The sequence below is a fragment of the Acanthochromis polyacanthus genome, chromosome 19 (genome assembly GCF_021347895.1).
Source record: "Acanthochromis polyacanthus isolate Apoly-LR-REF ecotype Palm Island chromosome 19, KAUST_Apoly_ChrSc, whole genome shotgun sequence".
Classification (NCBI taxonomy): Eukaryota; Metazoa; Chordata; class Actinopteri; family Pomacentridae; genus Acanthochromis; species Acanthochromis polyacanthus.
This window is the reverse complement of record NC_067131.1, coordinates 4,255,676-4,282,025: the sequence shown is the minus strand read 5'-3', so window position 1 is coordinate 4,282,025 and position 26,350 is coordinate 4,255,676. Positions and strand designations below refer to the sequence as shown.

The 26,350-nt window shown below is 38.6% G+C and overlaps 2 protein-coding genes across 4 annotated transcripts in view; both read right to left on the bottom strand.

The window, feature by feature from the left end:
• The window catches only part of myo1d (myosin 1D), a 153,811-nt gene extending 137,227 nt beyond the window's left edge, over positions 1–16,584 (bottom strand). For both annotated transcript variants that reach the window (XM_051939149.1, XM_051939151.1), the window contains exon 1: positions 16,126–16,584. In XM_051939149.1, the coding sequence (XP_051795109.1) occupies positions 16,126–16,220 (95 nt within the window). In that variant the 5' untranslated portion in view covers positions 16,221–16,584. The remainder of the gene's footprint in view (positions 1–16,125) is intronic.
• Positions 1–26,350, bottom strand: part of pdk2a (pyruvate dehydrogenase kinase 2a) — a 147,598-nt gene that overhangs the window by 105,853 nt on the left and 15,395 nt on the right. The window lies entirely within an intron of this gene.

The window sequence follows — 26,350 nt, the reverse complement described above, 5'->3', positions numbered from 1 at the left end:
CTCCTGACAAACCTGTGGTCAAATGACAAAGCAGAGCTCTCTATAGAGGATGACTAATGAGTGAAAAACACATTTATGGGCTGTAGATGACTAAAAAAAACACAAAAATACCATTTAAACTCCGGAAAAAGTTTGTTTCAGCAAGAGATTAAAACTGTGAGCTTGATTTCCTCTCATTTTTCATTTAAAATCTTCGTTATTTATAACATATTTTTTGCTAATTGCACTTCAAATACGGATCTTTGGGACAACTTAGAGCCTCATCTCCACATTTAGTGATTTTCTTCAGTAAAAGTCAAATATAAGTCAGATTCCATCCAAACTGCGTTGAATCCTCTCAGTAAAATGACAAGTTTTTGTTAATCACGCTTCATTATTGAACTTTTCAGACAAATTAAAGCGTAATTTCTGCATTAATTTTACTACTTTTGACAAATAAAGTGACACCGTGTAATAAAAGTCAGTCACAAATTCCACTGAAGCAGCACAGTATTATTAATTGACGAGTAAATTTCTAAAATATTAAATTAAATTGTTCAACTAAAGCAGACTTAGATGACTTTGTTGATCCCTGGAGGGAAATGAAGTTATAACAGCAACTTAAACATTAAGACAACACAGAATAGTACAGCATAAAGCGAAAATTAAATTAAATAAGATAAAAATACATAAGATATAGAATTGAAAATAATCTACAGAATGTCCACATAATTAATAAATACTACCATTAACTACTCTGATAATCAATTGAGTATTTTTTAGGAAAGAAAAACAGAAAAAAAGTCAAAATTCTCCATTTCCAGCTTCTTAAATGTGAATATTTTCTGTTTTTTTAACTCATCTTTTCAATGTTTTCTTACATTTTAAAGACCCAACAAGAAATCGATTAATCGAGACAATAATCCACAAATTAACTGTGAATTCACAACAAAAATAACTGTATGTTTCAGCACCAATATCAGCTTTACATCTGCAAATATAGAACCAAGACTTTGTGATGTGCTCGGCCACGTTTAGCTAATGTTTGGTGTATTAAATGCAAAGATCACACATGCATTTAAAAGAACAACCCTCTGCCAGCAGTAGCAGCAACACACAGTCCTGAGCTTCACGCTTTCCTCCAGTTCTCTGCAGGATGTTCCCAGGAGGCTGCAGCTCTGGACACCGGGGGGAAATGGAAGCCATGTGTGAGAGCAGATCAAGCGACCGGAGCGACTTTCTTTGTTTCTGGACTCTCAGTCGTCACACACATGCAGCACAGACCGGACTAGAATGAGGCAGGAAGGGTGTGAGAAAAGGATCTCGCAGATTTAATAAATAAAAGTCATTAAAAGAAGCTGGTGACGGCAGCAGAGGTGAAGCTGCTGGTGGAGGTTTGTGGTCTGGCTGGGATCCTGATTCTGAAGCCGTTTATGCTTTCACAAACTGTCCAGCAGCGACTGATGTAAAAATCACAGCGGTCTCAGCTATTAAATAAAAACTGAAAAAGGATGACTGCATGGATTTGAAGAGAAAAAAACGAGCTCCAGTCCAAAAGAAGCAGACGTTACTCAACACACTATTTCAGGACAGAACTCTGACTTGTGTTCAGACTTAAAGGACCGGAGAAGAGAACAAAAACAGACAGACGGGTTATAAGAGACAGCAGCAGACAGAAAGAGGCAAAACTACACCAGAGCTGAAATAATTCATCAACAACAGACAATCAACTGCAACTATTCTAACAAGAAAAGTACTCAGAGAGCGCCAGGGCTGCTCAGTCCTATCATTTCTGACGGAGGAAATTTTTAATAAAAAATTACCTGCGCTGAGCACAGGCGTGTGCTACGCATGTGTACAAATACTGAATCACATGACCTAAATATGTAGCAGGTGGCGGGAAATGATGCAACTCAGAAACACCCCCACAATTTAATCAACCGTTCCTTGTATTATTTCCATAAGTCCTCAAAACACTGCAGCTCTCTAGGGCTGGCCCGAATAGTAGTTTCTGGCCTCCGAATATTCGGGCCCTATTAAAGACGAATATCCAGATATTCGTGGCGCCCCGTAACGGTTGGTGGGGGTTGGCGGCGGCGACGGCCCGAATATTTGGATCCGTTCGTGTGGTTCGTGCGGCGGCGCGGCAGCGGCGGAGGAGACGGCCCGAATAGTCGGATCCGTTCGTCTGGTCTCCCGGGTCCACATTTTGCCCTCGTTTAGTCTTTAGTTAAACTGAAGAATTCCCAAACAGCGGAAGTCTTCAGCATCTTGTCTTGTGTTTATGCAACGAAGTGAAGCGTGACGTCAGAGTCAGCAGCCACCCGGCCATTCGGGTGGTGTTTACAAACACGAATGGAGGAGCCGAGATGAGCCGAAGAACACGGCGGGATGAGCCGAAATGGGCCGAAGGCGCAGGGAAGAGACGAGCTCCGAATATTTTCGTCAGGGGGGAGGAGGGGGTGATCGACATATGTGTATATGTTTATGTGATCACAGGACGAAATGAGCCGATGTGGGCAGAAGGCGGAGGGAAGACAGTAACGCTGCATATTCTTTCCACCCGGTGACGTCCGACGATGGGGGGGGGGGGGGGGGGGGGGGGTATTCGGATACCAAAATTAATATCCGGATAGTGCCGTAGCGAACGAATATTTGGATATTCAGGATATCCGGGTCCAGCCCTACAGCTCTCACATATTAAACTTAAAAACTGCTCAGATGAGTTAATTTTTTACAGTCATATCTGCAGCCCCAGTGAGAACAACACTTCTAATAAAGCCAGTGACAGAGCTGAGGCCCGGTGGACGGTGACAGTAACTAATCCAGCTCAGCATGAGGAGACGTGAGCTTCTGGCTGTGAAAGTCTCTCAGCTGTTCAACCCCCAGAGGCTCCGATCCAGCAGGTGGACAGAAACGACGACAGGGTGACATCACAACCAGGAAAACACACACACACACACGTATAACTAAAAGCACACGCATGAATGAATGAATGAGCAGCCGCCTGAGTCACACATCATTAGGGATTCCCAACACAAAGAGCTTAAAACATGGCAGTGAATGCACCACGTCTCAGGTGTGTGTGTGTGTGTGTGTGTGTGTGTGTGTGTGTGTGTGTGTGTGTGTGTGTGTGTGTGTGTGTGTGTGTTATTGTGTGTGTGTTATTGTGTGTGTGTTATTGTGTGTGCAGGTGGGAGGCTCCAGGGAAGTTTTGTCTGGGTTTAAAGTTGCACACTGAGGATGCGGTTTCTTGCTAAATCATCAGCGTTTAGATGAGACACCCGACCCACAGTAAATCCTCCACAGAGACAGAAACAGCAGCAGCAGGTGGTCATTTAGACCTCCAGGAAACAAGAATATTACACAAGAAAATTCACTTCAATGGAACTAAAAACTGTGGATATTTAATGTCCTATATCAATTCATGTCTGAGGTAATCAGCTTTTTCTCACATGTTGAAATTTGAGGCTGTTTAACCCCGTAAAAACTAATTTTACATATATATATATATATATATATATATATATATATATATATACACAATGAGCAAAACAAACCAAAAACAAATGATGCATATAGATAAAATGAATTTTTTGGTTTTATTTTACTTCTTTTGCTCATTTTTCCTGTATTTGCAGACAGACAGATAGACCAATGCCGATCATCACATAACTCTGTCGCGTTCCTTGATGGAGCAAAAATGTAGCCTAGCCGCACTAGACAACCCACGGCCACGAATTTAATTCTCTGCCAGGGTGGGTCTAGTTACCCTCCATAAGGCTCGAGGCTGGATTCTCCTAAAACTGGCCGACCAATCACCATGAAGTGTAGAGTCAGAAGGCGGGCGTAACTAAGTGACGACAGAGGCGCGACGATTCTGACAGAAACAACCGGAAACAACTAGCCTAGCCGCGCTAGACAACCCACGGCAACGAATTTAATTCTCTGCCAGGGTCGACAACAAAAACGACAACAGTGGTTGAGCTCCATTAGCACCGACTCTGAATAATCTTTCTGTTAACATGTCTGTAATATACTTGAGCTTCACCCATTGACTGTATAAATAAGGCTTCACCGAACTACCTCATCCTCTGATTTCCGGCGCTCTGGGAGCCTATTTGTTGCGCTGATTGGTTGTATACCTACCCAATTGCTGCAGAGTGATTTCATAGACAACCTTTTAGCCCGCCTCCCTCCCTGTCGAGCGTGCCTAGACCCTTGTGCCTTCAGAAACATTGGTCTAGCTGGCTAGGCTAGCAAAAATGATCATCTAAACAACTATAAACCCAAAAAAATGTGATGTAATGTCATGCAAAGCTCCAGAAGATCTGCTAAAGTGGCATTAATGCTGTTTTAAAGTAAAGAATGAACTTTAGGCCTCAACTAGCAAAGTTTCAGCTCATAAACGCTGTCATTGAATAGACTGAAGGATGCAGTTAACATGTTTTAATGCTTGATAGATAAATTAAGGTCTAACGTGACATTTCCCCTAAACTAGCAGTGATGTAACTTCTTGTACATGAACTCTAAATGCACAAAGCAGCAGAGGTGTGAGACTAATGCGTGAGCTGCTGTGGCCTGATGACTGGCAGAGCAGCTATGACACCAGAGCTCTAAAATATGAATAAAAGGTGGTTTTGGAGGTTGAGTGAGCCGAGCGTTATGCCTCTGACCCGCCTGCCAACTCTGCAGTCCACAAATGAGACGTCTCCGAGAGCCGCTGGCCCGTTTTAGAGGGAATAAAGCGCCGGTCCTGTTTATGTAAGGGCCGTAATGTGTTTCAGATTACCGACGCTCGTATGGAAATTCTTGTGGCGAGTCTGGACTTTTCACTGCGGAGCTCCAGGGGCGTTTTCCACCAGAGAACGGGTCTGAGAGTCTGCAGCAGCAGCTTGGAGTTTTGGTGAATGTTTGGCTGAAAAAACACTCCTGTAACTGACATCATACTGATCTCTACATATTTCTGAACACCGCTTGGAGGGAGAACTTTAATAAGAGGGTTGGGGTTCAATCTGCTGCTCGCCATCGCCGGCTTCATCTCTGCTGCACATGGACTTCGGTTTTATTGCACAAAGGCATGAAAAGAGCAAATAAAGAAGGATGAAGTGCAGCTCAGTGTCATCTTACGCCAGATGTCAAGACTTTTGACTTTAATAGAAACCTGCGACGAATAAACACAGACTGAACCATAGCTGACAGGAAAAGGAAACCTTAACTTTGGTTCTATTTCTAGAAAACCTCATTTTAACTGAGACACGTGGGCTGGTTAGCTGACTGTTTTAGGAGGAAAAGAGAAAGTATGCTGGGAAAAAAAGAATGTTTTCTGAAACAGTAGATAATTGTATTTTTAAAAAATATTTTTCTGTTATTTTTACAGATTTTTAGAGTAGTAAAATCATAGAAAACTATATTATAATAATGTAAAAATAAATTAAAAATTCACACACAAACCGATCAAATGTCTGCATCAAAAATAAGAATTTTTACAAATGATAAATTATTCTTTTAACCAAAACATTACCCTGTTTTAAACTGTATTTTGGTCAGAAAACAATATAATATTGTCAATAATTAAAAGGTAAATTATGTCTGTTAAAGGCTGAAAAATTACACCTTTTTCTTTTCTTTTTACAGATTTTTCCTATTTTGTTAAATGACATGTGGAAAATTTTTTAATTTACATGTGGAAAAAAAACCCAGTATAGCATTTAAATCATTATTATACAGATATTTGCTTTTATTTGAAAGAAAATTCTATCCATTAAAGACAAAAACGGGAACAGATACACATTTTCTGACTGTAACTTTACAGATTTTCCATTCTTTGTTCAATTTCAGAATAAAAATCTGTATTTTTCAATGTGGCACTATAAAATATACGGTTTCTTTTTATTTATTTATTATGTAATATATAATTATTTCACAGATATTTGTTGTTTGGAACTTAAAATATATCTACTAATGACTGAAAAATGGTAGTTTTACAAGAATGGGAGGGGTTTTTGGCGTTATCAGGCTAAATAAACAACAAATTATATAAATTTACCAAAAAAAAAACAGGCCCAAACTGAAAATGTCAACATAAAAAAATCATTTTACTGTAAAATTGCACAAAATTTTTAATTTTTTCGATATTTAAATCAAAAATATCATTGTTTTATAAATATCTGAGGGTATTAGAAAGCAAAAAAAACTATGAATATTAAGCATTAAAAGGCTACAGAATTTATTAACCGTGATTTTACACATTTTCACATTTTTTTTGTTAAATTACAGATAACTAGTAAAGCAAATAATTTGATTATGATTCATTACTCCACCAAGGAGGCGGAGCCTCGGCAGAGTTCTGTGATGATCGACATTGGTTTGTCTGTTAGCAACAGGGAAAAGGAGACACTAAACGAGAAAAATAGGATATAAAATGAGACAAAAGAGGTGCAAAATGACAGAAAGGAGACCAAAAAGAGCCATTAACCAACACATGTGAAGCAGACAACAAAAATGAGACAGGAAACAACAGAAAATAAACCATCTCATGTAAATAGTGAAATATCTGCAGTAGTGTTTCTTTTTTTCTGGTTTCTCTCATTCTGTGTGCGAGTTTTCTTTACTTCTCGTCGTGGTTGTTTTGTTTCCGTGGAGCTGCAGGACTTTAGATAAGTCAGTAAAAATGCACATCCAGATTATTACCAGCTCTGACCAAAGGCTGTTCAGATCTTATATTCCGTGTTCGCCTCGGTTTGCTGCTGCTCCATGTCTTTATAAGGCAGCGTTGTTTAGTCTGTCCTTTGGAATCCAGGAAATAAAAACATCCTTGAAACCTGCTGCGATTCCCCAACAATCACGGGAGGATTTTTAAAATCCAAACGAGCGTGATAATTCCACATTGTGTTTTTATTTAGCCGTGTGAATGAAGAATGGGGCTGAAAGGAATATTTCAGGGCCTGGATGTTTGATTTAATCTGACTGAAATACACGACGGGTGGAACTGAACAATCAGAGCTCAGATATGAGCTGGACTAGCAGCTTTATCTGGTCCAGTTATGTCCAGTCTGAGGGGAAGAATTCCCTCTGTGTTTGCTTCCAGTGGGATAAGGAGGACAATAAAGAGTAAAATATCGCTCCTGACTTGTGTTTGTTTGACTGAATGAACGGCTCCGAGCGGTTTCACCTCTGAACCGTCTACCAGGAGTTAAACGGGACTCTGACAGGAAGTCTCCAATAATCTGCAGCCGGACAGGAGGCAGGAAAGCTGGCATTTCCCTGCCTTTGCTCCTCACGTTTCATTGTTTCCTGCAGCTCCTCTTCCAGCTGATCTGGTGCTCGCTGCAGTAAAGGCTGAAACCTGGAGGATATCTGACTCTCAGGTGGTGCAGACACAAGCTGGTAAAAGTGAAACCACCCACAGTCAGAGCTCCGCCAAGTTAAAGCTGTCACTGGGTTTCTGGTGCTTCCTGGATTTGATCATAAAATTGGGTCCGAGCAGATTATTTTCACATGCTGCTTAAAGGAACAATGGTTCTGCTGTTTTAGCTGCAGGTAGACGAGGAGAGGCGGAGCAGAAAGAGACAAACTGAATCTGTGCACATCTGGCAGCAGAGGTGGCAGAAAACTGTGCTTAAAAACAGTGGAATAGTGAAGCATTCACCGACTGTACAAAAAGAAAAATGAAAATGACAGCAACTGTCTGGAAAATGTGATATTTAGACTACTATGTAAAAGTTTGGCGTCACTTAGAAATCTCCTTATTTTTGAAAGAAAAGCAGCTATTTTCAATAAAGACAACATTAAATGAATGACAGATCCAGTCTAGACATCGTTAATGTGGTAAATGACTATTATAGCTAGAAATTTTTTATGGAATATCTCCATAGGGGTACAGAGGAACATTTCCAGCAACCATCAGTCCTGTGTTCTAATGCTACATTGTATTAGCTAATGGTGTTGAAAGGCTCATTGATGATTAGAAAACCCTTGTGCAGTTATGTTACCACATGAATAAAAGTGGGAGTTTTACTGGAAAACATGAAATTGTCTGGATGAGTCCAAACTTTTGAACGGTAGTGTGTTGTGAAGCGTCAAAGCGTTTTGGATCAGTTTAGAGTCAGATTTGACATTTTTGGCCTGTTTTCTAGTGGGTTTGGACAAGTTTTTAATCAATTTATACAAGTTTCAAGTTATTTGGGAAAAATTACTTAGACATTGTGGATGATTTTGGAGACGTTTTAGACTATTTTCGAGATAGTTTGGATTCATTTTGGACAAGTATTTAGTCCTGTAGGACAATGTTGGAGTCATTTTAGACAACTTGGAAAGGTTGTCCAAGTCAAAATCAAAAGGTTTCCCTTTGAGACATTCAAGTGATTCTGATTAAATTTTAGGATGATTTTAGGCTTAAGGTTCTTTCACACCTGTTAGTCCGTTAGAGTGGTTCGTTTGGACCCAAAAGTTGTTACAATGTTGCTATTTTCAACTGGTTCAGTCGCATTCACACCAGTGTTTTTACAGTTGAACCAACTATGATGAATGTTATATCTCCCCCCAGTCGTTTGGTGGCGCTGTTCACAAAAATAAGGTGCTTTAGATGACGTAGGTGAACGCTGATTGGCGCAGCATGTGAAGAGGGAAAAATCCCGGAAGAAAACAACAGACTCTGTTTATTCCATGGATCGAGGTTTATTCGTAAACAATGAACTATGCTCTCCTGTTCGTTCTTGTTGCCATATATTCGTATCATTGCTTTATGCAGCAAGCACAAATACTGCTGTTGTTCCAGCATGAAGCTCGCATTCGGTACGAGAACATTACACAGTCGTTTTTGGCACGGAGAAGATGCATTGCAAGACGTTATCGTTATCCCAAAATTCCCTGTGCAGGTTGCTACGGAAGCTCCCGTAGACCAAAAAGTCTGCTGCTCCATCAAGCCGGTCCGAATGGAGACAGGTTTGTGTTCTCACCAGGAGCGAACCGAACTGGAGTTCACATAGAAGCGGACCGAGACCACCTCCCGAAGGTGGTCTCGGTCCGGTTCTTTAGTCCGAACCAAAAAAATCTGGTCTGCTTTCACACCAGCCCAAACGAACCGTACTTGCAGGTGTTGCAGACCAAAAGGCGTAGGTGTGAAAGCACCCTTAGATTTGGTTCATTTTTCCCATGAAAAAAAATACATGACAGAAGAAAAATAGGATTAATTCTCAAATCTAACAATGAATCCCATTTTTATAGTTTCAGGCTCTGACTAAAGGTGCAATTTTTGTCCATCCATCCATCCATTCTCTATACACCACTTTATCCTCACTAGGGTCATGGGGGGTGCTGGAGTCTATCCCAGCTGACTTGGGTGAAGGCAGGGGACACCCTGGGCAGGTCACCAGTCTGTCACAGGGCTACATATACAGACAAACAATCACACTCACATTCACACCTACGGGCAATTTAGAGTAAACAATTAACCTCAGCATATTTTTGGACTGTGGGAGGAAGCCGGAGAACCCGGAGAAAACCCACGCATGCACAGGGAGAACATGCAAACTCCATGCAGAAAGATCCCACTGTGCAGCCCTGCAATTTTTGTGGTTTTTAAAAAATAAATAACAGGCTTTTCAACTCTGTTAGTGGGTTTTGTGTTTCTGGTGGTTAAACAGAGCACTTCTAGCTGCACACTTAATGCTTGGTTGTTTTTAAGGATAATGTCGTTCATATATGTTTTGGTTTAAATGTTTCAGAGCCAGGCTATAAATTCTGACCATTTCTGGGAAAACTTCTCGTCCCGATCTGCCGCCGCCCTCTGAGGCATCAATTACATCGATTTAGAGAATGAGACGGCAGTAATACCTCCATCTGATAGGATAATCCCCTCCGCTCTGTAAACCACGGGAGTTTCCAATCATGAGTCATTTTCTATCACATATCTGCGGCGCGTCGAGCTGTTCAGATCCAAATCTGATCTGCTGAGCGCTGATTCAGGAAAACTTCCCAAGACCCTGCAGGAATCTGGCATGAACTTTAATCAGAGCAGACATCTCCTCACAGCGACCGGGCATTTGCTGGCTTCTATTTTTAAAGCGCTCTGGAAAAAGGCCACGCAGTTCAACCCAAAGTCAAACACAGTAAATGTCAGCTAGAACAACCAAATCTGGTCACAGCCGAGGAACACAAGTTTCCAAATGACGCCTTATAAGCAGCCCGACGTGGCCGGAGTTTAACAAGACGAGCAGAAAGCCCCACAGGGCAGAGAAGCCCGGTCTGCTGCCGTCACTCTGAGGCCAAGAGGAGAGTCTGGATCCACATCAAAGCCGGAGTCTGAACCACTTCAAATAAAAATATTTGGGGATTTTCACGACTTATAGAGAAGCGAATAATGGCTGCTTCTTCATGATCCGCACGGAAAATAGCAAACATCTGTAAAATTTCACTGATGCAAATATAGTAAACAAAAAAGGGGAAAAATGCACTTTTACGGCCAAATGTTGTTAAAGTAGGGCTGGACCTGAATATCCGAATATTCGGTCGTGATGGTGTTGTCCGAATATTAATTTTGAGATCTGAATATTCGCCCCCCTGGACACACACATTTTTTCCATGTTTTTATTTTATTTTAATTTTATTTGAAACAAAAATACATCAAGGATTGAAAAATGGTAAATCATTGTAATTATTATTTTACAAATGTTTCCTGTTTTGTTCATTACAGAGACATACTCATAAAATCACAGACAAAAGTTTTAATTTACTGTAAAAAAGCCAAAACTATGTACAATATTTATTTCTAACAAATATTTTTTTCATTCACAATACTAAAAAGACTACTTTTGAGACATTTGATGTAAGTTTCTAGATTGTACAGTTTTTGAATGTGAAATTATTCAAACATTTCACCTTTTTCCTGCTGATTTTTTTTAGATTTTTTTTTTTTTTTTTTACAGTGTATGAGGCTCAGTTCCCACATGCAGGATAAAATTCTCCCCTGAGAGCCATGCAGTCGAGCTCCAGTCTTGTTTTTAAAGAATGCACCAGGACAAATGGGGACTATTAGATGCCTCTTGCCCTCTGCGGCCTCCTTCAAGTGTCCACTCCCACTCGGGCAAACGCTGTGAGACTCCGGGAAAAGGAGCAGAGAGGAAGCACTCGAGGCCGGTCACACCCTCCACAAATAACAATCTGCACACGCCACCTCCGGGCCGAGCCGTCTGGCTGGATGGAAAACAAACAGAAAGTCGGAGAGAGTCGGGAGAAGGAGGCCTGGTGCTGGCTGCTCGCTCTCAGCTCCTCCACACTGAGCTACCGTTCACACCGCACAGACTGATCTCATTTACTAAGAACGGCTGAACAAACGCTGCTAACCTCTAGAAAACACACACCTGGTGCTGCCGTCTGCTGCAAGACGTCTTTAGTTTCACACATCCGACCAAAAGAGAGCTCCTATGTCTTTGTCTAAGTTAGTTTGCTTATGATTCCATCAGATGTTTTCTGATTAACTTCAAGTTTTGTTTCTGGTATTGAAACAACCTGACCAGCCTCCCTTTGCAGCGGTATCAGATTTATCTGCTGATCAGTTTGTTTTGGAGCAGCCTGCTAACCTTTTGGTGCCGTGCCACAGATAAATCTATCTTTAAAATGAACAAATTTAAACAGTTAAGATACACAGACGAAAAGTTTACTCTTGACGTTTAGAAATAGAAGAAAATGTCACAGGTTCATCGAGGTTTATTCAGCTGCTTTTGTCAGTCCTTAATTCAAATCTAGCTTCTTTCTCTGAATATATAGTCACAGGGACTTAAATTTGAGTCGTTTCTAGCCTGACATCAGGGTCGACCACATACGTTTTAAAAATATTTGCACGATTGAAAACAATTTTTTTTCACATAAACACATGAAAACAAGCCATAAAACAGATTTTAGAAGTTTCTCTAAGACTTAGGAGCAATACTTTACCTAAAATTAACTATAAAATTTGGCTTTTTGACCAAACATCTATAAGTCTCATCGTAGTCTCTGCCATGGTGCTCCTTTACTAGTTGAACTCCCATGATAGTGTCTGTTTGCAAACACAGAAGTACCCACTTTCTCTAGTTTCTGTAGGTTTAATTATTAAGATGCTGCATCTGTTAGCAATACCACGTACAACAAATGAAATACGACTACAATACCGACAGTGTGTGTGTATAATCAAGGAAAGTTGTATCGAGTATTGGCAGATACAAAATACTGCATTAATCGGATTGGAATAGTAGCTATAAATACTTGAGACATCCCCAGCGTAAAATCAAACGCCTAATCGGTTATTTTACTTGTCAGAAACATCTCTAAAATGCTCCAAAAGAACTTAAAACTTATCCAGGTTGTCAAAAATGACTCCAACATTGTCCTAAAGGATTCAATACTTGTCCAAAATAAGGACATTTCTAAGTGACCCCAAACTTTTGAACGGTAGTGTAGATATTTTTTGGGGTCAAAGAATCAAGTAATATTTCCTCTAACGATGACAAAAACTTCTAATGTATTATTAAACACTTTCAAATGCTCAGACAGGCAGATCTTTCCCAGATGTCCTACATTTCCAAGAACGGATTCAACCCCAAACATTGGCCAGCAGACAGCAGAACAAAGCATGAAGAGTGTGGAAACACTGACAAACAGGCAGCACAAAGGCAGTGGGTTTGAACGTTAGGTATTACAGTAACATATACATCCAAATGGCTCTTTAAATCGCCTGAGTGCTTTATATTTGGTTTTAGAAAGAGGTTGTATATAAGAATTCATTCACCAGCAGCCCAGTCCGCCCGGCCGTAGAGAGGAAACCTCGCTGGAAATTAACCACAAAGACATAAAAACCTTTCAAACTGTGTCCTTAAAATCCTCTAAATATTTATTCCACCACTCATTACTAGCCGTGTGTCTAAAACACTCAGCTGGGTGGTTTTCTAAATCTACAAGAACTTTTATAACACTCCACTTTATGTCCTCTGCAGAATGTCATGTTCTCTCAAAAACTGCAAATCAGGCATCAGCAGAGAACCGGTACAGGCACATTTCCAAATCTGCAGCATCCAGTTTGCATTGATAATCCTTCCTGAAATCAGCCTCTAGCGTGTCAATGTAAATAAAAGACGACCACAGAAGCCAGAAACAAATCTGAAACACCGAATATCGAGTTACACGTAGACCCAGTTTGACCTGTTGGCAGACAACACTCTGACAGCCTGCATTCAAGGTTTTGTTTTCACAGGAGATTATTTTTAGGTCAAATTTCTAAATCGGAAGCAGCACAGTTTCCTGAACTCTAATCACAGATATCTCCCATCAGCATGCATGTTGCCCAATAAATGGAGGTAGGAAAACTTTCTTTTGCAGAACATACAATAGAGAAAATGCTTATGAACCTTTGATCATTTAGAAGTGGTGTCATCACATGTGGTTTGTCCAGCAGAGCGGCTCAGAGTCTGCAGCGCATGTAGCAGAGAATACACAGATAGAGATGCAGAGTCGATATTTGTCTTGAAGGCAAACTTAATAGACAGTATTTCTTTTCACTTTCTAAAATACATCAAGAATATCAGCCAATATATTAGAATTTCTTACTCCCTAAACTCAGTATTGGATGCAAAATTACAGCCGTTCAGTTGGGCTCTAATTTTGCTAGTCGATTATTTAGCTTAAATAATTTAAGAAAAAAGTCAGAATCAGACACAACCATAAAGACAGAAACAAAGCTGAAACATAATGCAGAAAAGATGTGCAAGATCCTTGATAATTTAGAAATGGTGTCATCACACACGCAGTTTGTCCAGTAGAGCTGCTCCAAGTCTGCAGCACATGTAGCAGAGAACATCTGAGCAGCTGGTGGCGCTGAGTCAAGCGTTGTCTTTGCTGCTAGCTAGTTTGTGAAGGTAATAAACAATGCCAGCACCATTTTCAAGAAAACTCCAACATATGTTCATAAATATGTTGTCAACATTTTGAAATTTCTTAGCTCCTAAAATCCATATTGGCCACAAAAATCCAACAACAGGTTCTAGTTTTGATAAACGAGTAACTGGTCTGAATCATTTTCAAGACAAAACTCAACACAAAGACAGAAACAAATCTGCAAAATATTACAGGAAAAGATGACTCATTTGTAGTTTGTTCAGCATCTGCAGCACATGTAGCAGAGCAGTCAGTGGTGAAGAGTCAACCTTTGACTCCATGGCAAGGTAACTCGTTTGTTAACAACACTGTTGGAAACCACAAACCACAACCACAATGTTGGAAACTAATCTTTTGATAAAAACCTGGAGCATCCAGTTTACATTCATAATCCTTCATGGAGTCATTGTCTAGCATGCTATTGTATTTATGAGACATTCTAGACAAACACAAAGACGTCAAATATCAAGTTTCAAACGCAGTTACTAGTAGACCTAGTTTGACCTGTGGACAGTTTGCAAGTCTGAGATGATTTTAGGTCAAACTTGTACATCAGAAATGACAGTTTCCTGATCACGAATCATAGATAGTGATGCAGCAGATGAGTTAAAGAATTGTGCAAATCTGTTTCAGTTTCAAAGTCTGTTTAAAAAACAATGACTGGAAAAGTACCTGGAAGAGACATACTGATGCCTTTAACACATATATGGTAATTAGGGGTGGGGTATGGGGTCAGAGTGTGATTGGGCCGATATTTGTTGTCGATCTTCTTATTGTCCGGTAGGGTATTGATATGTTGTGAATGTGGTGGTGTGGTGTGAGGGGTTGGAAAATGAAAAGCAATGCTTCTTCCATCCCCTTTTCAAACAGTATGAGTAACTGTAAGTTAGTGGGAATTGTAAATGTTTAATTGTGTATGTGGGGTTTGAAATAAACTTAAATGATGACGATGATGATGATAAATCAGTATAAATATGGTGATGTGAAAGTGTGCATCAGTATCTGCAGCACATGTAGCAGAGCACACAGCTGAGCAGACGGTGGTGAAGACTCTTTAGGGTAAGTTTCTAACTAGGTTTTAAAAATACACCGGCTGAAACCACAAACCACACAGTTGGAAACACATCTGAAACACCAAATATCCAGTTTAAAACGCATTTACAAGTAGACCAAGTTTAACCTGTTGATGGTTTGAAAGTCTGTAGTGGTAGGTTTGTTTTCATAGAGACAATTTTTAGGTCAAATTTCTAAATCAAAGTAGTTTAAATGGACACAACTCACAGATAGATCGATTATATGCCATCAAATACACGACGGTAGTAAAGGTGGATCAGTATCTGTAGTATCTGCAGCGCATGTAGCAGAGAACACCACTGAGCAGACGGCGGTGAAGACTCTTTAAGGGTAAATTGCTTACTAGGTTGTAAAAATACGCTGGCTGAAACCACAAGCCACAGAGTTGTAAACTAATCTGAAATGTAAAACATCCATATTCAAATGCAAATACAGCTTTACAATCAGTACATGTGATTTTGCACCAAGATTATGTACTTTCTGGCATCTGGATTAAGCAACCCGGATGACCCCAATCCTCCACAGGTCAGCGTCAACTAAGAATATCAACCGAACTATTTATCTAATCAGAATATTTCACAACTAACAGACTAAAGGTTGCAGCTCTATTGGAAAAGCTGCACTGCCATCCATCCTAAACTGCTGACTAACCCACTCAGCTCCAACACCGACACCACGGATCAGCTTGCACTTTGATCACAGATGGCAGAGGAGCTGGTGAAACTGATTCCAGGCCATCTGACACATCGTGTTTAACCCGCCGTGGTCTCCCCACTCGTGCCTGACATCACAGCAGCGACCACACAGCTGACGGAGGCCTGCTGGGTGGAGTCTCCCTCAGCAGGCTTCAAAAAGCCAAAGCACCGGTTTGATCATCAAAAGTGGTTCGAGTTTCACACACACACACACACACATGGCTCATTGTTGCTGCCTCACACACCATCTTCCACACCTGGAAGCCAATCAGACACAGGTGCAGCAGCGCAATCTGCACCTTTCCTTCCATTCATGCGCTATGGCACCTGTTGAATCACCATTTCTGCACCACTTTTCCATCTAAAATGACATCAAAACAGCAACAAATCCTCCACCAGGCGTCATCTCCTGAGCAGGAGGCACCTCAGCGTGTTTCCCAAAAAGGGTGAATGACCCGCAGCTTACCTGAGTTTTAGGTTGCCCATGAATTCCTCCATGGACACGTTGTCCAAAAGCACAAAATCCGCCTTTCCATACTCCAGGCTCTCGTGTTCTGCCATCTTGTCACCTTTACTTTCTTGTTTTCAAACTAAAACTCGTGGGGAAATCGTACATATATCTCAACAAGTTGCTTTGAAGTGCGGAAAAAAGGTGAGCATTTCCTCCTCAAACAGCAGCCGTGCGTATTTACATCCAAACCTTCAGAGATTTCTTCCTAAAAACAAACAAACAAATAAACAAAAAACACCGTGTGGGCAAATGTTTAAAGTTGTTTTTTTTAATCCTCAGAGGTTACTTTCCATCAAACAGCTCGGTTTATCCCAGAATATCCTCATGTCCATACAAAGTTTCCCCTCCTCGTCCCGTTACACCGTGCGCCACCAGCTCCGACAGTTTTTCCTGGAGTTTGTCTCCTGTCGCCCCGCACTGAGAGTCCTCCAATCAGAGCGCAGCCTGCCCTCAAAGCCCCGCCCCCTCCCCGCACAGAGGTGTCGTTCAGGCTGGTGTGTGTGTGTGTGTGTGTGTGTGTGTGTGTGTGTGTGTGTGTGTGTGTGTGTGTGTGTGTGTGTGTGTGTGTGTGTGTGTAAGTTGAAAAGCATGGCAAGTATTTGTGAAGACCACTGCTCCACCAGTTTCTGCTACATATTTGAGCCATGACGAGGCCACCTTCTGCGCTGCAGACCAGTCTGGAGGAAAATATGTTTTTTATTTTTTTTATTTTTATGATGCCCTCCTGCTACCATAAAAGGCAAAAGCAGGATTTTTGTCAATGGCACATCAATGAACAAGGAAAGCTTTGTATGTTTAAAGTGATTTTGCAGACACAGAAGCACAAACATGAGTTATTTTTCAGTTGGATGTTAATATTTATCAAAATATCCAGCAGATTCGCTCTGAGGTTAGTGCGCCATCTGCTGGAAAGCAGACACAAGTGCTGCTTCGAGATCATAAAAACCTCCAACAGGTTACAAAGCAACATTGTAATGCTTTATGCATGTTTATACTTTAGTATATTTCAATTATATTTGAATTATATGTTTATTAGTATTATTAGTTTTCATTTTTACACTGTATTTAGACTTTTTTAATACTGTTTTATTGTAAATATCAGCAGTTTTGGCACCTTTATTGTAAATTTTAGCAATTTTGGTACTTTATTTATCCAACCAACATGATTTGCATGTTAATTGCATGTTATTTTGCACATGGGTTACCTTGTTTTTATGGACAGGACAGCCTGAATTCCCCCAAGGAGATGAACGAAGTACACAGCAGCAGTAAAATACAGTTAAAATATAGAATTTAAAGCTCTGATTGAACCCCTCTGACAGATATATTATGGTATATATTATTCTATGTGACTGTACTTGTCAAGTCAAGTCACTGTTTTTAAGCTCGCTGCTGCACCAAGACCTTTGGGAAGTTTATTCCTGTTATTTTGTTTTAGGAACCATCTGATTCTGTTCAGTCTTTCACACTGGATCCTATTTTGTTCCTCGTTTTTGTCATATATTGTCTAGTTTAGTTGTTTTTGTCTGAGTTTTGTCATTTATCTCATGTTTTTGTTATTATGTTTCTCATTTTTGCCATTTTGTTTCTCATTTTCATAATATTTTGTCTAGTTTTTGTTGTTTTTTTGTCTGACTTTTGTCATTTGTCTCGTTTTTGTGTCTCATTTTTGTAATATTTTGTCCTGTTTCTGTTGTTATTTGTCACATTTTTTGTCTGACTTTTGTCATTTATCTCATGTTTTTGTTGTTTCTCATTTTTGTTATTTTGTTTCTCGCTTTTGTCATTTTGTGTCTTGTTTTTGTCATTTTGTTTCTCATTTTCATAATATTTTGTCTGGTTTGTGTTGTTTTTTGTCTGACTTTTGTCAATTGTCTCTTGCTTTTTTTGCTGTGTGTTTCACTTTTGTCTCGCTTGTGGGTTTTTTTGTTGTTTTTTTGATCATAAGTTAAAATTCTATATCATTCAGTTCTAGATAGCTGTGACTAAATGTTGTGTTCCTTTGTGGACACTCTGTGATCTGGAAGTCGTGATGTGGAAATCATGAACTGAGGCTGAATGTTGATGAAATTTAACTTATTTTTCTTCAGAAATTTCTGGTTGTTCATAACATCTTGTAAAGAGATTATACGTTAAATGTCCTTTTTTGCACTAAAACAAAGGAAACATTAGGAGTTGTGGTTATTTTTAGGCTATTATGCTGTGATTTTACTGATCTGGTCCACTGGAGATCAAACTGGGCTGAATGAGGAACTAACCTGAACTGAGAGGAGTTTGACTCCCCTGTCAGAGAAGATGGATTTATTCGAAGATGAAAAATGTCACCTTGAACGCAGCAGCTGTGGTCGCTCAGCCAAACGCTGATCAAAGCTTCATTCAGTCTGGAAAGAAAACAGAAAAGCGTCAAACCAAACTGGACTTTTTCACACAGCAGATCTTAATGCGCTGTAATGTTCTATTCTCTTTCCAAGTCCGGAGCGACAGAAGCTCAGCACAGTTCTGCTAAATCTGGGAGGAAAAAAAAGAGGGAAAAATAAAAGAAGTTTTTTGTTGCATAATGAATGATTTGTATTTTCCATCTGCCTCGGAGCTTTGGAGCATCCGAGAACAAAGCTCACAGAATCAGCGTTCCCAGAGCAACGAGATGACAGCAGAAGACGACCATCTGCGGACGGTTGCACAACGCTTATGTAAAAGATGGCATTTATACGCGCTCAGTTACTCATCCCATTATCATATGAAAACACTGCATTAATATCTGCAGTTATCAGGGAAACGTACAGATCTTTTGTTGTTTAATCACATATGACTGCTTGATTTCACTCAGCAAAGAGCTTTCTGCAGCTTTGAGTAAAACATATTTAGATATTTGTCGTATTATTTGAAAAAAATAATACAAAAGAAAGCTAGAAAAATGACAATATGAGGAAATATGGGATGAATTTCACACTGAGGGGAACAAATTCGATGAGACTAAACTTGCAGAGTGAACTCAGAAGTGTTTGAATTGAATTTTATAAATGAAAAATAAGATTTTCAGTTCAGTTTTTATCACCATTGAGGGATGACAAGAAACATTGTCTTGCTTCTTTGGCCAGTTTTTTAAAAAAAACAAAAACAGCTATTATGCTCGAGAAAAAGAAACCCAATTAAACAAAACTATGAAAAAAATGCATTTTATGACATTTTTGATTTTCTGTTGGCTGAAATTTAAAAACAACACCAAAAAAATCCATCTATGCCATAAAATAATAACAATAACTTTATTGATACAGCACCCTTAAGAACAAAAAGAGAAAATAAGTAGTAAAAATGACAATATGTTAAATGAATAATGACCTAGATAAGCAAACAACTCAAACAAGGGAATGAGGCAGTTTGAAAATTAAAGAACAAGGTTGAGGGATTAATTTAAAAGTCAAAAAATTAGAGAATAAGAGAATGAGAGAGATGACATCACACCAAAGAACAAGGCAGCTAAAAGTAAAATAAAACAAGAGAGAACATCTAAAATAAACATGACGTAATACAGAATAAATCACTAAAATGAATTAAAGCTAAAAGTAAAGCTCACATAAAAGCAAATCTACAAAAAAGCTCTTTAAGAAGTGATTTAAAAGAAGCTGCTTTAGTGAAAAACCTTCACATTATCCACAAAATTAAACGATTTTCCGTAACGACACGATGCAAATTATGTAGATCTGACCTTACAGTTCCAATTTGTGATGTTTTTTGCGTTTGCATGGAAATATTTGGACCATTTGCACCATTTTTCCAACAGATGTGAAGTTTTTTCAACCTCATGAGTCACTTTACACACACTGACAGCAATATTACATTAAAATATGTTCGATAAAAGCAGCAGCATGTTGGATAATAATGAATATAACGGTTCAATCAGCTGCCTGCTGTTCCCACCAGTAAAAAGCAGAATAATAATAAATGTTTAAATGCTGGATGTCTGGAAGCATAAAGTTCCAGAATGTGACCTTCCGGGCTCATCAGCCGTTGACCTCTTCATCTAAAGTCTTGTTTTTCACACACACGAAGCTATGAAGCTGTAAAAGTGTAAAAGAGGGGATTTTTTTCTGCCGTTACTCCACATAATGTGTGAGAGAACTCATCCCAGAGCTGCATAAAGGATCGTTTACGGGAATAAAACACCCTTGAACACACCGTGCCATCCAGAGTTCTTGTAGAACTCGGTACGTTCTGGACACCTCGCCACAGCTTTGACCTTTAAGACGGGGAATTTACCGTTTGCTGTTCAATAAATGGAAGAAAAGTGACGAGGCCGGCGTCACTAAGACGTGAAAATATGATTCTACCAAAGAGATCCAGCTGTGTTTTATCTGTAAGAGCTTCAGGGGGAATTCTTAAAGCTGAGTTTTTGATAAAAACTGAAACAATTTATTGAATTCAAGCAGTTTTTTTCCCCCTCACGTGCATTAAAACAGTGAATTCTTCAGGTTTTTACTACTTTAGAATAAGCTAACGGTGGATGTTTTTACCAAAAAGACCACTAGAGGGAAACAACACAATGAGCTCTTCATCAGAAAGACCCAGCTGGAAGGAAGGGAAACAGAACTATACATCAATGGTGAATAAATTGTTCAAACAGTTAGCTAATAATAGAGTAAATAATCATAACGAGGATAAAATAGCTAAAAGAAGTGAATAAATGCTTAAATAAATATCCAGAAATAATTTTAGATGGTAAAAATAGTATATCTAAAAGTAATAAATGATGAAATTTGATGATTTAAAGTATTACACATCGATGCAGTTAGAAGAAAAAATACTAGAATGATCTAAAAGGCTGAAAGAAATGGATAAATTCCTTAAAAAATATCTAAAAAATAATTTTAAAAAAGTTTTAAAGCAACAGATATGCAAACATTGGTATATTTAGATGAAAATAATGGAAAAATAATTTAAAAATGTAACTACATGTAATGAATGCAAGATGAAAAAGCTAAAAGAAATAAAATTATTAGCTGAAAATAATGGTTAGATATAGCTAAAATGTTAAAATACAGCAATATATCTACGCATTTACTTTAAAATACTACAATGACTGAAAAAAACTGCAAGAAATCAATAAATATTTTTTATAAAAATAGCTAAAAATAATAGAAAATAGTTAAAATTATATATCCCAAATCAACAGAGTGGCATACAATGATACATTTAAATGAAAATAGTGGATAAAAACATAAAATAACCAGCTAAAGTAATGAATGAAGGATGAAAAGCGAAAAGAAATGAAATAATTAGCTACAAATAATATTTAAAATGATAAATTAGATAGTGTAAAGGAATTTATACTGATGTAGCTAAAAAGGAATACCAGAATGACTGAAACATGTTTAAAAATGCAAAAAAATATAGAAAAAATACATTAATATATACATATATTCATATCTTTAGATGAATATGTTGGAAAACACTCCAAATAAGCCGCTAAAAGTAATAAATGCAGGATGAGATGCTTTAAAAAAAAACGTCTGATATCATGAGTTAAAAATAATGATTCAAATCAGATAAGATAAGTAATAAATTCAGTGGTAAAACTGTTGAAATAGCCAAAATAAATGAATAAGCATTGTGGAATTTCCAAAAACAATGGATGACTGGTTGAAATAGTGTAAAAGGAAGTGTTAAAATGGGTCAGAATGTGACATAAATAACCAACTATAATGGATAAACAGCTAAAATAATCATCTTAAAGTAACAGATAAATGGTTTAAATGTAAAGGAAACAGAACAAACACAAACTGAACCAGCTACTAACTGTTTATTTGAAGGCCTTTAATGTGAACTAGAGCTGTGACAGAGCAGCCAAAGTTCAGTAACAACCACTATTATTGCTAAAAATCCCCACCGGCTCCTGATTAAACTGTTGCTTTGGACTCTGCTGTGTTGTTGGCGTGACTCCGACACCCCGACTCGGTTACTGGTGGTTGTAAAGTTGTGCGCCGGTAGCGGGTCAGTGGGCCGGAGGTCACGGAAACACGACTGAGCTCAGCCAAGTAGTTTATCCTCTTACATCAGTGGACTGTAGGAATATATTTAAACCACAAGCTCATCAGTTAGAGCAAAGTGGATGCCTCTCAAGTCATTTTACATACAAATAAACTGACTGATTAAAGGGAAAATGTGCCTTTTTGCTACCTCTACTATATTTCAACCATTTATCCATTACTTTAAGATGATTATTGCACTTGTTTATCTGTTATCTTTGGTTATCTATGTCAAATTTCTATAATTTTGACACTTTAAGCTGACTATCTCAATCATTCATCACTTATTTTAGCAATTTCAGTAATTCCACAATTGTTTCAATGTATATTATCTCATTTTAACCATTTTTTAAAGCTAATTATTACATTTCTTTGTCAAATGTTTATCCATTTTGACACTTTTTATTACTTTTAACTGACTATCTCAACCATTCATCCATAATTTTCATTTATTTTAGTCATTTCACTAATTCCAAAACTGCTTCAGTGTGTATTAGCTCATTTCTAATCTTTATTTTAAGCTAGTTGTTACATTTCTTTTGTATCTGTCAAATGTTTATCCATTTTGACACCCTTTTATCACTTTTCATTGACTATTTCAACCATTTATCCATTACTTTAAGATGATTATTGCATCCGTTTATCCATTATTTTGTCAATGTTCATCATTTTTATGCTTTTTTTTTTTAATTTTCAGCTGACTATCTCAACCATTCATCCATCATTTTCAGGTATTCCACCACTTCTTTTAGCTGTTCCACTAATTCTGTAACTGTTTCAAGGCATATTATCTCATTTTCACCATTATTTTTCGTGAATTATTTCATTTCTTTTACCTTTTTCATGCTGCATTTATTACTTCTAGGTGGATATGTCAGTCGTTTATCCTTTATTTCTATCCACACATACCAATATATGTATATCTGTTTAAGACAAAAGTAAACTGCATAAACAACACTTTGTAAAACAATCAACTTCTCTGCAGTCCAGGGCCGGCCCTAGGACTTTGGTGGCCCGAAGCAAGATTTTTTTTGTGGCCCCAAAACATGCACAGGGCAACTACCAAATCATGTGCACAGCTTGTAATTGAGTTAAAACACACATGCACGTGATTAAGAGATTTATGTTTTATTGGAATAAAGACAGGGACAAAATGCGAATCACACACTTATTGTGGTGTGGCCCCCTCTAGTGGATGTGGCTATAAACAACGGCATTTATGCCAGCGGCCGGCCCTGCTGCAGTCTTACTAACTTAGCTAGTTTTAATCAACTTAATATTCAAATGTTTTTCCTTCTCCGTATGTGTTTTTTTTAATTGTAATTTTACATATTTTCGTAGATGGATTTTTCCACAGTCTTTCCAGGAAACCTTCCCATTTATCCCAGAGGTACAAGTACAACAGATTTAGACTCACTGCTGTATGCTACATAATGTTTATCCGAATGACTTCCCGAAAGTATTTCACACCTTCTCTCAAAAACACGGTGTGTGAGATGACTTCCAGAGCTGCCGGACGTGTCGTACTCGGTCAGTTTATCGTCCCGTTCTCTGTGTGAGGTAAAAGCAAAGGGCCTGGCTGGATTCTTTCCACTGCTACTGGAGGTAAACACCCTGAACTCACGGCCATATTTAGATCAGCTGCTGTATGAACCTGAGAGCGGCTGTAAAACGATCCGCCCCCCCCCCCGCCAGCTCGTCCATTCATCAGCAGAACAGATGGGCTTCCCCAGAAAAACAGGCCAAACATCGTCCTCGCGTCACTGCAGAAACATAAACTGATTTCACTTTCACTGGCCTCGATTATTATTCAGTTTTAGACATTGATCTGTAATACAAAGAGAAAAACATCTTACATAACACAGATTGTCGATTTATATTTATACGACTTGGTTATAGAGATATGAAGGATCCTAAAACTGTGGTTGAGTCCAAGCCAGGTCCCATATTTCATTCATTTAACAATATAATAATAAACCTTTTACAACTGGAGGTGAAAAAGTCCACCAAGACTTTACATAACATTAAAAACCCAACAGCAAAACAGAAAAACACAAGTAAAAGTCCTGCATTTGGAGCCATTTGAAGCATTGGAAGCAGTATAATCTGCAAAATATACTTAAATAGATGTAAAAGTGTTTTTTTTTTTGTTGCAAAATGGACCCTTTAATTTAATGTGTTTACTATAATATGATATGAATTCCTTATTATTTCAGAATAAATAAGAAATATGTTCATGTTTAATGCTAATTTCACTCAACTGTTGTGTCCGTGAACACAAAGTCTCTAGAATCTGCCCCCAACACGTACTTTTTGTTCCTTTGCACTCAGAAGTTTTTTCCACAGTATTTAGTTAATTGCAGCCATCCGTCTTTACAAACAGAGGGTGAACAGGATTTTTCCAGATCATTAAAATGTGGGGCAATAATTAATTCAAAGCCCAAAAGGCTGCTGTGTGGCTGTAGGCCAGAGTCTTACAGTCAGAAAGTTCAAGTGCAGTTTGATGCCTGGTTTCCAATTAACTTTGTTTAGTGTCTGTAATGATGGATGAAATTTGGACTGTGCACTCTAGTGTTTAATGCAAAGAGACACACTTCTTTACAGATGAACTGAAACGTTACTGCAGTCTTTGGAGGGGATTTTATCTGCGTCTTGGTGTACAAAACAAGGACATAAGGCCAATAATGCACAGTGGGTGTGGAGCCAGTTGAGAGAAATATCTGGTCAATAAACATATAAATCACTATCTATACACAGCTAGCATGTGCTAAACCCACTTAACTATCTTCTCTATAACTATACCAGTCTTTATAGAGCTGAAAGAGCCACTCTGTAGCACCTTTAGGGAGTTTTTAAAACCAGTTTCCCGTGTAAATGAATTCAGAGAGCGCCAAGTGCAATTTTAATGGTGGTTGGGGCATAAAAACTGCAAGAAACACCAGTCAAATCTGACAAAAAAGGTTCTTTTAAAGTATAGATAAGTCTTTCTAGAGCATATCTTAGCACTCGGCAGCCCTCTTGGCAACACCTTCAGCATGTCTGCCTATGACCAAACACCACATGGCATTTTTACAGAAAGATTCCTCTAAATATTATACATGCAATTGAGTAAAATTGAAGCTGCAAGTTATTTATAAAGACATTGTATTAAAACTGTTGCAATGCAATAGATCAACACTTGATCCATACATAAATAGGAAAGAGGAGAAAGAACATACCTTGGAGTCTTTCCGGTCTTTTCTTCAGGAGGAAATGACATCATGAGGAGCAGGTCATGTGATCTGGAAATAACACCCCTCCTTGAGTTGTTTCTGTAACGGGGAACTTAGCTGAAAGTGGTTTTTCGGACACAATTTGTTATTTTCCATATAAAATTTGATATGTTGGCAAAAAATAAATCAACTTAATAAAAAGAACACAACCTAAACTACTTTTGAATAATCTCATTTATGATAGTTTAGCTAATTAGAAGGTGGTTGTTACTGAATTCGAACGATTGTTTAGTTGACATTTTAGTCATATCCAGTAATTTTTTAAAGTTTGTTACGTGATTGTTTCCATTGTAAATAATTACGGAATTTGGAAAGACATGATCATAATGAACATAAAAACATTATTTTTTTATTTTAAATGAAAATGTATTAAAGATACGTCCCATGGACTTCAAAAGTCCCTCAGTTATAGACTGGCCCAGTTATACTGTCCTTACAAAAAAAATGTGTATTTCAATTAATGGAGAAAGAGCTAACTGCAATTTCAGTGGTCACTAAGGCATAAAAACTACATGAATCAGGAGTTAAATATAACAAAAGCATTTCTTTAGAAGTATAATTTTTGTACTGCAAGTCTCACCACTTGGCAGCCATCTTGGTACCATCTTCAGGTAGTCTTTATTTAAATCAGTACAGAGAGCGTGAACTGCCATTTCAATGGTCACTAAGGTATAAAAATGTATGAATCAACCAGGCCCGGGGGGGCGAATCGAGAGAACCGGGACAATTCCCGGTGGACCGGGCTGATGTTTGGGCCGTGAGGGCCGGTGTTCAGTCATGGCACTGGATTGATCATTCTGCTGCTATCGCTGTTCCAGGGCCGCCTCCACTGATTGGCTCTTTTTGAGGACTGATGATGCTGAGGACAGGCGGTGCAAGGCCACA